Below are 12,100 nucleotides of genomic sequence, written 5' to 3' on the forward strand. Positions count from 1 at the left end.
GTATTTTATCAGATTACCCTTGATGGCAATGGGCCAATTTATACTCCGGTGATAAACTGTAGACCACTTCCTTGTTGATGATATCAATATTTATAACTTATGGTTAGAAACAACTTGTTCTAGTTTATTACCTTATTTTCAGACATGAGAATAATTACATTAAATGTTATCAAAAGTATATGAAGATGGAAAATAAAACTGAACTGTGACATTTTCTTAAAAGAGGTATGGCTTCTAACTTAAGCTCCTCTGTGTATCAAACTTCTGATTTGATTCATGACTTTGCCTGCTCTCCATGTAAGGATGATGGATTAAACAATGAAGCACAGTTCTTCTGTGACCAATGCAGGAAATATTACTGCAACAATTGTGTAGCGCACCATAACAAACTGTTCAGGACACATTCAGTGCTTGGAAAGCAAGCTGTGAGCAAGTGGGTGGGGTATGCAGGACTGAGCCCCATAGAGATATGTGACAAGCATGGTGACAAGAAACTGGATATGCTCTGTGAGGACCATGATGAACTGGGGTGCTATGTTTGTGTGTCTCTCACTCATAGGTAAGCTAAAATACCACTTTCAACTTTGATATATTTATGTAAATCTTACCTGAAATACATTACAAGGATACTTAAAAATCGGCCCTTACAAGTATATAATATTTTTCCTTGAAATTTGACCATCTGAACCAACACTTCCACTTTTGAAAGTAACCTGTGCTTATGTTTATTAATTCACCTTCACATTACTAAAATGAGGCATAAAGTAATGTGTATCAATGTTTTAAAAGATTATTTGATATAATGAAATAAGTTGCACATCTTCTTTGAAAGAACATCTTTTTTGAAAAAAAATCCCTAACTGGCTAAATGCCATTAAACAGGGTTTATGTTTAAACTTTTGGCTACTGAGCTTGTTCCTGTAGTTTTTCATACTCATATTTGAATACCTCCATCTAATAACAGCTGTTATGTGACTCAGACTATCATCAGTAAGGCTTATATAGCAAAACAAACTTAATTCGGAAGATAGCTGTGACATTGACTTCAAAGGTAGAGATGCCGATTTTTCTGTGTGACACGTCCTCATACTATGATGGATACTTCTGCCAAATAATTTTAAAATACCGCCATGATTGAGAAAGATATGGACCAATCACGAGCAACATATCTGAATGCTATGCCGGTCACTTCTGCCAAATAATAATACGACCATGACAGAGAAAAATATGGACTGAGCTAGGGGGAAATATCCTCATGCAATGCCGGTCATTTCTGAAAATTAATTATAAAATGCAACCATGAAAAAGAAATATGTGGACCCCACAAAAAGGACATCGACCGCAAACCAAACTTAGAATGTTTCTGTGACCTTGACCTTGAAGGTAGGGACAAGAAGTGTCCGCACAATACATTCTCATGCTATGCTGGTCACTTTTACTAAATCATATTAAAATCTGACATGAATGACAGACAAACTTCACTTGTGAAGCAGTGATATTAAAATAAATTCAGTGAAGGCCCTGAATAGGCACAACTTTCTAGAAGTTTATTTTGTATATCCTTGACAAGATTACTTATTAGGCTTACATTTCTTTGACTTTTTTAGCATAATATGAATTGTATACACAACAATGAAATAAGCTTCGAATGTAAACCTTATTAAAAAAAAAAATACATACATATTTTTTTACTCCTTTCAGAATGTGTCAGAGTATCAAGCACATACCTGACATAGCTGGAAAGGTTAAAAGCACAACAGAATTCAAGCAGTTTCCTTCCAATGTTAGACTGACATCATCCAAGCTTCAGTCACTGTCTGATAAAACGCTACAAAACAAACAATCTCTAAAAGATGCTGGGAAGAAAATACTTGCTGAAATCAAGTCACTGAGGAAGGAATTAAATAACACATTTGATGAGTTAGAGACCAAGACAAACACAATCTTACAAAACCAGCTCCATGATGCAGATGAATTTCTGCAAGAGGACATTGACAAATGTACCCAGCTCCATGAAAAACTAAGAACATTTCTAGAAGCCATTCAATCACAGCAAGATGACACGTCTTACATAGCATACAGAAAATGTAAGGACAAGATGAGGGAAGCAGAAAGCCTGATACAGGAATTATCCGTTAAACCCGACACAATCCTAACATTTCACTCTGATCCGAGGATTGAACAGTTCCTATATGGACTGAAAACACTTGGGGGAACCTTAGCGTTTCCATGTAAACATTCCTGGAAATACATTCCTACAAGTCATGTTTTCAATGTGAAAAACAGATCAAAATCCATTGTTAAAATGCAGAGTGATGTACATGAATGTTTTATAGGAGGTATATGTGAGCTGCCTGGAGGAGAGATCCTCATCACAGACATGAAAAACTACAAAGTAAAGCTGCTGAACTCCCAGTACCAGGTGACCGCTACATGTGACTTTCCTGTAAACCCAAATTATATCTGTCACATTGCTGGGAATGAAGCTGCAGTAACTCTGGGTTACGAAGGTGTACACTTTATTACATTCACAGGCAGTACACTGACTGTTACAAGGAAACTGTCATTTCAACATTTGTGTCTTGGTATCTCTCACCACAATGGTAACCTCTATGTAGGTTCTCTGACAGCAATCTACCATTACACCATGTCAGGCCAGTTTATTGGAAAGATCTATGAAGACAAAAGTTCCTTCTATACAATAAGCAGATTCACAGTCAGTAGAGACGGCACAACAATATTCATACCTACCTCTGAATGCAAGAAGCTTGCAACAATTGACACAAGTGGGAATATTCTGTCAACTCTTCAGGACCCTGACATTGACTGGCCTATTTCAGTTTGTGTGAGTGACAGTGGACATGTGTTTGTCTGTTCACAATCGTCAAGCAAAGTGACCCAGATAGATAAGGAAGGCAAACACAGCCTGGCCACACTGGCCATACAGGCAGATGGACTTAAAAATCCTGATGTAATATGGTTCACAAGGCAAACACACAGACTGATTGTTGGAGGGGAGGTCAATGAATTATCAGTGTTTGAGTTAGAGTAAATCCAAATGAATAATGAAAACAGCGATGATAGCAGCACTTAGCAGCACTTTACTTCAAAATTTACAAGAAATTGAATACATGTATTGGTAACTAAAGTCACACCGATTGTTTGACAATTAAGAAATCAGATAAAGAAAAGAAAATATGAAATTTGATTTAAAAATGTACAAATATATAAAACAGAATAATCTGTTTAATGAATCTGGTAGACATTATGGGATAAAAAGAGAAGAATGCAGTTGTCTATACTGCGAATGTTATATTGATGATGAATTTTATTTTTGTTGTTATGTCCTTTATATAACGATATAAGGAATGGTTATATTGTAAAATACTAGGGATGGAAGCGAATATCCGAGTATCCGGATATCACGCAAGTATTCGGATACCAAAATGGGTATTCGAATATTCGTTAAGAATTAAAATTTCAATGAAATAGCTTAGCAGATACATAGCAATTGTTATAAAACTTTTCAGATGAAATATTTCAGGTGATCAACAGTGTCTGTCGCGAAGCGGGTATGTGTCACAAATCGTCTGCTAATTGGGTGTTTGCACAAGCCGTGATATTGTGTCCTTGTGCAGCACCCTGTGAAGTTCAATGACCTTGTTTACAATGACAAGTGTTGTTTTATGATCTCAGATGTGCTTAATTGACACTAATTGGCACTAGTTGATATTAAACGGATTGATCATTAATCCAGGTTTAGTTTATTGATAAATAAAAAAAAGTACACGCATGTAAATAAAGAAAAATCAGATGTTTTTTTTTTCTTCTTATCTTTTCCGCAATTATATCCTTCATTACAAAACACCGCAGAAATTGTAGGTATTGCATTAAATCAAACAATGTAATGAAATAAAATTACAATCGACTATCAAATAATCAAAGCGTCATTTAACATGAAACCTGCTGATAAATAACAAACTCGAAAGCACGTGGCAGAAACCAAGCAACCACCTTGGCCGAAGTGACTATCAAATTCGCGAGGTGTTTATGTGGTATTCATCATGAGTTTTATGACGTAAAATGAGTTGTTTACCTTTGATTATAACATTATAAATTATTAAGACTGAGAAAGAATGAATGAAAATGTGAAATTGCCATATGACGAATTATAAATCAAATAACAGGAGGTGGGTGACATATAATCGGAAATTTACTTATTATGAAAACAATTTGATACGAGTATCCAGATAGTATTCGAATACTTGATACGAATATCCGGATACCGATTTGGTATCCGGTTTCCATCCCTAATTTAAAGGGAGAAAATATTTGATGGCAGTTATGTTTTGAAATCATTACATGTCATTATCACTGTATGATCTTGTGTTTGTGTATGAGACGGAGGCCTTTTGTACAATAACTTTGTACAATTGACCATGCAATGAGCAGACTATATTGAGAGGGATAATGTTAAAAGAACCAAGTGTGTGGAAAGCATTTGCACAAATATTTATCAAATATGTATTCAGAGAAAAGGAGAGTGAAATTTAATATTCCAATATGGTCGTCATGGTTGCAAATTTAAAAAATAGAAAATGTTTATAAGGTAGTGAGCTGTAGTGTAAAATTGAAATAACTTATAATTGCAAGAGTGTGGTAATGGCCAGTGATGAGTGTTAAGATTAGGGAGTTTACATGGACATATTTGCATGTGAAGAAATATGGTGCAATGAGTGTGTATATATATTTTATTGTATTTTTATTATACACATGAGTCCTGGAGTGGAGAAATATTGTTTAACTTCAACACAGGATATCCCATCATTTGTGACTGGGTACAACACATATTTGTGATTAGGACAATCCAATATATGGTTTAATGCACAGGATTTCACATTAAAATAACGTTCATCGAAAATGTCGGAGACATCCCGCAGACTAGTATCAAGTGATATAAGAAGCTTGTGAATAAAGGATAAATTTTATATAACAACAGGGAATGAATTTTGTATATGTTATTGTATAACTTCTGGTGATGTTAAGATTATAAAACGTGTCTACGCTACTACATTACAAAAAACAATTTTCTTTATTTTGTGAATAATTATGATAATCTATGTAAACAGTGGAATAAGGTTCTCTGTTTACCAAAGACTAAGTAATCGTGTGTTTTCAACAACATGTATATTTATTACCTTACACAACAAGAATTAGTCCTAATGATAAATGAAGTTACCCCACCATTAAGAGGTCAAAATACTGTAGTCAGCATGTGCATTTTTGTACGAATATTATAACAAAATGGTTTCTTTATTAAGATTTCACACTTTTTAAAGTGCATGTCCAGTGTTTTAAGTATATGAAATTAATAAGCTTGTATTGCATTAAAGAAATAAGGTAATAGCCAAATTGATTTGAATTATGTTATCGACGAATGGGCCGTAACAGCATTAAATAATCTTAATGCTTATCCAATAATATTTAGACTGAAGATCTTTTATGCATTCCAGCCCAGGTAGTTTTATTTGACTAGTAGTTATTGTATGTATAAATAAATTGAGTTGAGTGTTTGTTTAATAAATTCTTATAGCCAGAGTTATGGGACTTAATTTACTTGTGTTTTCAGTAGAAATGTGTGTTTCTTATCCTTATGTATTTTTAATTATCGCCTGGATTAAAAAAAATGCAATAACCAAAGCTACTACTATACTCAGACTCCCCTCTGCCCAACTAAAAAATATATGCTTATATCCTACTTGATGAGGTGGCCCAGTTCATCGAAACTTTTTGGTACACGTGCACCGGCTTCCTGCAGTGCCCTGTTTTTAGCATCAGCCGTCTCAGCGTCTGCATTAGCACATGATCCAGCATGTCCAAACTGGACCTATAAGGTTACAAATTGAGAGTTTAAGAACATTTTTGTTATAATTTTCCATAAACTAGAATACGAGAAAAACCAGGGGGAAATTCTAAATACCACTTATAACATAGATAGGATGCAGTGAAAAAACTCATAATCGGCAGCCATTATAATTGTTTTGACGAATTTTATTGAACCATGAAAATGGCAAAGGAAGTTCAATAGTACAGCACATGTACGTCAATGATAAAATATAGTGAAATAACAATGCCATAAAAGATATAAACCACATAAATAGTTAATTTCAATTCAGTATTAAACAACAATTTCATTCTCTCATCCGGATGTTGCTCTCCTCAAAGTGAATTGTCGTCATTGCGAATTGTATAAGCAACAGCCCTATATTGTACTTAAATGTTCTCAACACGTTCAGGTAAGTATTTGAAACACGTGGTATAATGAGACGAACAACACTGTCATCGCAACAATTTGTACTATTGGTATAGTAAGGCATCAGCTGTCAGGTATAAGAAGGAGTTTCTCACACCTTCAAACATCTACAGTGCACTATGATGCCAGTTCACATGATGCATGTCTATTTGTTTTTAATACAGAATCATACTAGGTAAAAACTATCGTACAATTTGAAACTTAATTAACTACGATTGTTATCGTCTGCTGATGCTAACCATAACCAATTTTCTACTGCCGATATAACTAAATCAATCAATCTATTTGAATAGTGTCCCTTTAAAGTGAAATATAAACAAACACCTTATTTTCCACTTGTCTCTCTAATCTAGGAACAAGTTCAAAATAACCAGGCCATGAAATCAGGCCATGAAATGCTTGTTCATTTTTCCGTCTGCAAGGGCCTTGGTCAACCTGAACATCCTTGACCCTTCTATCATTTTATTGGAAATACTGAGCCCCTACCTCTGATGTGAACATCTTGGCACATGTTCCGATACACCAGGCCACGACAGGCTTGTTCACTCGTCCGTCTGTGAGGGCCTTGGTCAATTCATATTCCTCTACACCTCCAACCTATTAGAGATTTTTTAATTTTTAATACACACTGATACCAATAATGGTGTAAACATGTCTTCATTTGAAATCTTATATAATAATGGAATGTTGAACAAAATGTATTAGTAAAACTTAGGCAAGCAGTTTGGATCATGATTTTTCTTTACAACTCCAGCAACTGTTCTGAATACGGCTGAAAAATAATATGATTTTAAATATTTAGCATTTTAGCTCATTGACTAATGATAACAGGTTATAATAGTTTAAGTTATCATCATTCATCAATGCCGACCATGTTTACCCTTGTTTAGGCTGATATTTATCTTTTATATTTCATATCAATAATTTTTTACAGTATTTTATGTCAGGGTGAAAAAAAATATGCCACCTACCTCCCCCAGCAGGACGATCATCTTAACATCAGGGTCAGCCTGGTACCGGTAAATGTGGTCCATAAATGTGGTTCCTGGGTACCGGTCACCTCCAATAGCCACACCCTCATATACTCCATCAGTATTCAGCGCTATGATGTTGTTCAGCTCGTTTGACATGCCCCCTGACCTAAAGAAAATTAGAATGTAAGTATTTGAGAGAGTCCCCAGGTATCAAATACCTCCAATAGAAACACCCTCAAAAACTCTGCCTGTGTTACCAATTATACCAAATTGTTTTATGCAGGTTTATAAATTTGTAACACTAAAACTTTTTTATTTGATTCATTATTCAAAGGCCCAAAACCCTACCAGCCAGATGACACATAGAATCAGCTTGGCATGGCCTAACCTACATATTAAATATAATTTTGAGATTGTCCACTCAACTAAAACTGATTTTCACATGGTTCTATATTATTCACAAGAGGTTTGATAATGATAAAATGTGGAACTTATAGCATCATCACTCTGGTGTAAAAGAATGATATTTTTAAAGGTCAAATTTGTGACACCAAACAAATATTAACATCTTTTGCTTTTCATCATCTACAAAGGTAGATAAACACAATACATATTACATATACAGTACATCAAATGAAATCTATCTTGGTTATAATTGAAAGGCAATGCAACCTTCATACATACCTGGAGACATATGCAACACTGCCAGGCCGGTACAGTTTGGAAGACAGAATGTTGTCCAGCATGCCTCCTGTGTTACCAATCTTGAAACAGCCAGGTTTTACCCCACCCACCTGAAAATAAAAGGTTTTTACAATTAGTTTTACCCTGACACCAATGACCATTATAAGGTTATGAAAGCAATCAATGTAAAAAATGGTATAAATCTTGGTGCAGATTTCATCCTGTGCAGAATTTTAGCTTGGACGAATCAGGGGTCGTATTTAAAGGCCTAGTTTAAGCCTTCTATAAGTGACCCCCCCGCCATAAAAAACTGTGTATAGTACACAACTGTTTATTGATGTTCATCTACTTGCCTTGATCCCTCTTATCAGATCTCCGATCTGAGTATCTTGCTGTGCAATTTTAGAAGTTTTATTATAGAAATGTACCCTAAATGGCCCTGAGCCAATAAAACAAATACACAGGACATTGGCCCCTACTTTGAGACCAGTGCAATTAGCAGGAGATGCCCAGCAGGGGATTATCATGCCCCACATTCCTTAAACTAGGCCTTTAAAAACAACTCAAGATTACACCTCATTTCAAGAGTAGAATATGAGTGTTTTGATTGGACTTTCAAATTATTAGGTCTACAGGCTGAAAAGAATCACTAGGGCATGGATAAGGATAATAATTATAATGAATAAGCTTATTGAAATAGAGCTCCAGCAAGAAATTAACAGTGTCGGGAAATTGGTCATATTAAAATCACTACACCAGCTTGACCAGATATTGGCAATACTTTTTGTATGTTTTATTCCATAAACTGGGGGTCATTTCAAGCTTGTGTATACTTGGACATGTTTAAATTACCGTAGCAGGTCCGATAATGTTTACTCCTTTCTCATGAGCCATCTTGACAAGTTTTCTGGTGAGATTCTCGGGAATGCCTTCAGCAATTATTGCAATTGTGCGGATCTACAAAAAATTGCAACAAACATGACAACATTTGTAACATAGGAACAAACATGACAGCATTTGTAACATAGCAACAAACATGACTGTATTAGTAACATAGTAACATAGCAACAAACAGGAGTGTTTTTGTAACATAGAAAAAAAGCCTGATATAAATTTAAAAAAACACAAAATTCAGACCTTTAATTTAATATAACTGTAAAATATAACAAATTGCTTTTATAAATGGTTTTAAGGCCACAACAAATTGATCATTTGTTTTTCGGATTTGCCGCACCTAAAATTCGAAAAACGAAAAAAAATAAAAAAAACTTTTTTTTTGCGCCCCAGATACTATTTGGCCGCGCATATTCATATTTTTTGTTGACTTCTAAATTTCCTCTATTTTCTGAAATTCTTTTACTTAGAATTTAAACCTGCAACGTCGACCTCGCCTTTTTGAAGGTAATTCCATGCTTTACATTCTTCGCGAGCAAACTTTCTTCGTGTCAGGACAAAATAAGGTCCGGGTAACCGCAAAATAGCTGATATTTGTTGACAGTCTTCTTTGTCGGGAATATTTTGCAGGATGCACCATTGTTATTCATTTCCGGTATTAAGTTTTAGGTTACTTTCAGTATTTTTAATGTAAAATGCACGTTTTAAGTGAAAATCAGTGTCATAGTCAATGGATTATAGTCTTCAGTAAACAACAAGAGTTTTACAGCGTCGAAGGCAATAATTATTTATGTGTGTTTTAAGTAATTTATTGTTTTGTACTCAAAATTTAGTGTTAAATAATAACTAAATCGAATTTTGAGTGCAAAACTTATATTAAAATACACAAACACACGACTTATGGTACAACCATTGAACATGTTTTCGTGAGTTATTTTTTTAAATTCTTAAATGTCTCAGTTTTCATATAATCATAATTGTTTAAAACAGATAAAAATAGAAGGACTTGTAAACGTTTTAGAAACATTCTGTATTTATGCACCAGTCAGTTGTAACCACGCCCCCACCCCCCATGCCCTCCCCTCAGGTCCGAGGATAGCCGGGTAAATGAACCGTGTTTTAACCTTCCAGGTGGCCCCACAATGCCGGGTGGATGCGGTGGATTTGCCCGGCGGGGTTGGCTGGACCGAAAGTCCCCGCTATTCCCCAGACCTTGAAGGGGGGCTGGTGGTTACAATTGACTAGTGCATAACACATACAGTTTGAAAATAACATCAGTTAAATCAGAAAATAAAACCTTTTATAAGTAAAATGACTGTTTTAATTTTCTCAATTCTTTGTGCTTATCCAATTTTTTCTTTGACCGAGTTGTAGTGGCCTGTTTCTTATGGTCATTGAAGCTATGGGGCCATCATGTTATTCTGTTTAAGGCACGGACCTATACAGCATAGGTTCTTGGTCAAGGCGAGGTCTTGAAAGGGAAACACCACCTGCTTTAAAATAATAACCGGTGCCACATTTGCAGAATTGTTTGATCCTGCTTCAAGTATGTTGTCCTGCAATTCAATCCACAGTGTTTCTTTGTTTAGAAATGTTCTCTGTGTTATTTACTTTTTCAATCTTCTGCAATGTCAATGTCACTACAATTTTATCATGTGCTTCAAGAGGTTCAAATTTAGACCTGACCCAATATTTGGAAATGCTCAAATGATGAATTACTCTTACTTGTCTAAAATGTTTTTTTGTGATAGTAAGTTACGGAATGAATACAATAGTTTTCTTTTTGGTCCTCGAATAATTGCACGTTACTATGAGGAATGTTGTCTTTACAATATATCCACGTTTAAATTTAAGTTAATAGTAAAGCACTGGATCTCATTGCCATTTGTTAAATATTGAGACAGATTTTCATGTGATACAATCAAAACCTTTTCATTTATAACTGAGAACCTTTGTTTGTAATTGAAAAGCATTTCTTGACATAATTGTATGATAAATTTGGTAAGAAATAAACTTTTTTATTTATTTTTTAATTTTTCGCTCTTCGCTCGCCTCTGATTTGCCTTAAATTTAAAAAAAAGTTTTTTGTTTTTTTTTCGCTCGCTCGCTCCTACTTTTTTTTGGCAAAATCCGTAGAACAAATGATCAATTTGTTGTGGCCTAATCTATTGATAGGGTGAAAGAGGTGACTTTTTAACATATGAGAGAAATATTGAGTATACAGTCGAACTTCGTTGGCTCAAAGTCCCAGGGACCGGCGAAAATACCTCGAGCCTCGGAAAGTTTGAGCAAATTGTTTACCTTCAGTATAAAGAAATCGGTCCTTTACATCTAGTTCGAGCCAACTAGGAATGCAAGCCAAGCGAGTTCGAGCCAACTAGGAATGCAAGCCAAGCGAGTTCGAGCCAACTAGGAATGCAAGCCAAGCAAGTTCGAGCCAACTAGGAATGCAAGCCAAGCGAGTTCGAGCCAACTAGGAATGCAAGCCAAGCGAGTTCGAGCCAACTAGGAATGCAAGCCAAGCGAGTTCGAGCCAACTAGGAATGCAAGCCAAGCGAGTTCGAGCCAACTAGGAATGCAAGCCAAGCGAGTTCGAGCCAACTAGGAATGCAAGCCAAGCGAGTTCGAGCCAACTAGGAATGCAAGCCAAGCGAGTTCGAGCCAACAGGGTTCCACTACATGTGCATCAGATTCGTATTTTCAATTGAAATCAATGGTTTTATTGGCAGAATTCACAGTATGGTTGAACACTTGATGTTTTCAATAAGGTCAACTGTCACCAGCCATATCATCAAAGCTTAAGGAATGTCTTGTCTCTTTTTTTTTGAAAACAGAAAAGCTAAAAATAAAACCTGTTGATATTTCATGGTCTCCACCGTGCTATCGTACGCGGATCGGAGCGATGCAAAGCTGACCAGCACGTCCGCGCTCGGATGTTTCTTCATACAGTCGTCCATGTTCTTGTAGACGGGAACCAGAACTTCTTTGTGGCCCCAGTAAAACTTCTGTTTGTGGTCACCACTTGTAAAGGTTGAGAAAAAAATAACTTTTTATCTATGTTGAAATTCCTTTTTATAAACAGATCAAATGTTTGAGATTCTTATTATGTATTACCGGTAGTTTATGTTAAAATATGTTATCTTAATGAAGGGTAAAAATTTGCAATTTAAGACAAAGTATTCTTTACTCAGTCACTTACATACAAAAGTACTCTGAATGTTCAATCCAAAACTTA

At 35.4% G+C, this 12,100-nt stretch overlaps 2 protein-coding genes across 2 annotated transcripts in view; one reads left to right on the top strand and one right to left on the bottom strand.

Moving 5' to 3' along the window:
- The window catches only part of LOC128240238 (ATP-citrate synthase-like), a 51,127-nt gene that overhangs the window by 10,235 nt on the left and 28,792 nt on the right, over positions 1–12,100 (bottom strand). The window contains exons 14-19 of the mRNA XM_052956772.1: positions 11,718–11,886; positions 8,824–8,928; positions 7,972–8,081; positions 7,285–7,453; positions 6,800–6,910; positions 5,760–5,887 (exon numbers count right to left, since the gene is read on the bottom strand). Coding sequence (XP_052812732.1) covers positions 5,760–5,887; positions 6,800–6,910; positions 7,285–7,453; positions 7,972–8,081; positions 8,824–8,928; positions 11,718–11,886 — 792 coding nt within the window. The remainder of the gene's footprint in view (positions 1–5,759; positions 5,888–6,799; positions 6,911–7,284; positions 7,454–7,971; positions 8,082–8,823; positions 8,929–11,717; positions 11,887–12,100) is intronic.
- On the top strand, positions 73–5,641 carry LOC128240239 (uncharacterized). Its single transcript, XM_052956773.1, has 2 exons — positions 73–559; positions 1,702–5,641. The coding sequence occupies exons 1-2, from the start codon at positions 228–230 to the stop codon at positions 3,050–3,052; spliced, it is 1,683 nt and encodes a 560-aa protein (XP_052812733.1). The 5' UTR covers positions 73–227; the 3' UTR covers positions 3,053–5,641.

The sequence above is a fragment of the Mya arenaria genome, chromosome 7, assembly GCF_026914265.1.
Source record: "Mya arenaria isolate MELC-2E11 chromosome 7, ASM2691426v1".
NCBI classification, from domain to species: Eukaryota; Metazoa; Mollusca; class Bivalvia; order Myida; family Myidae; genus Mya; species Mya arenaria.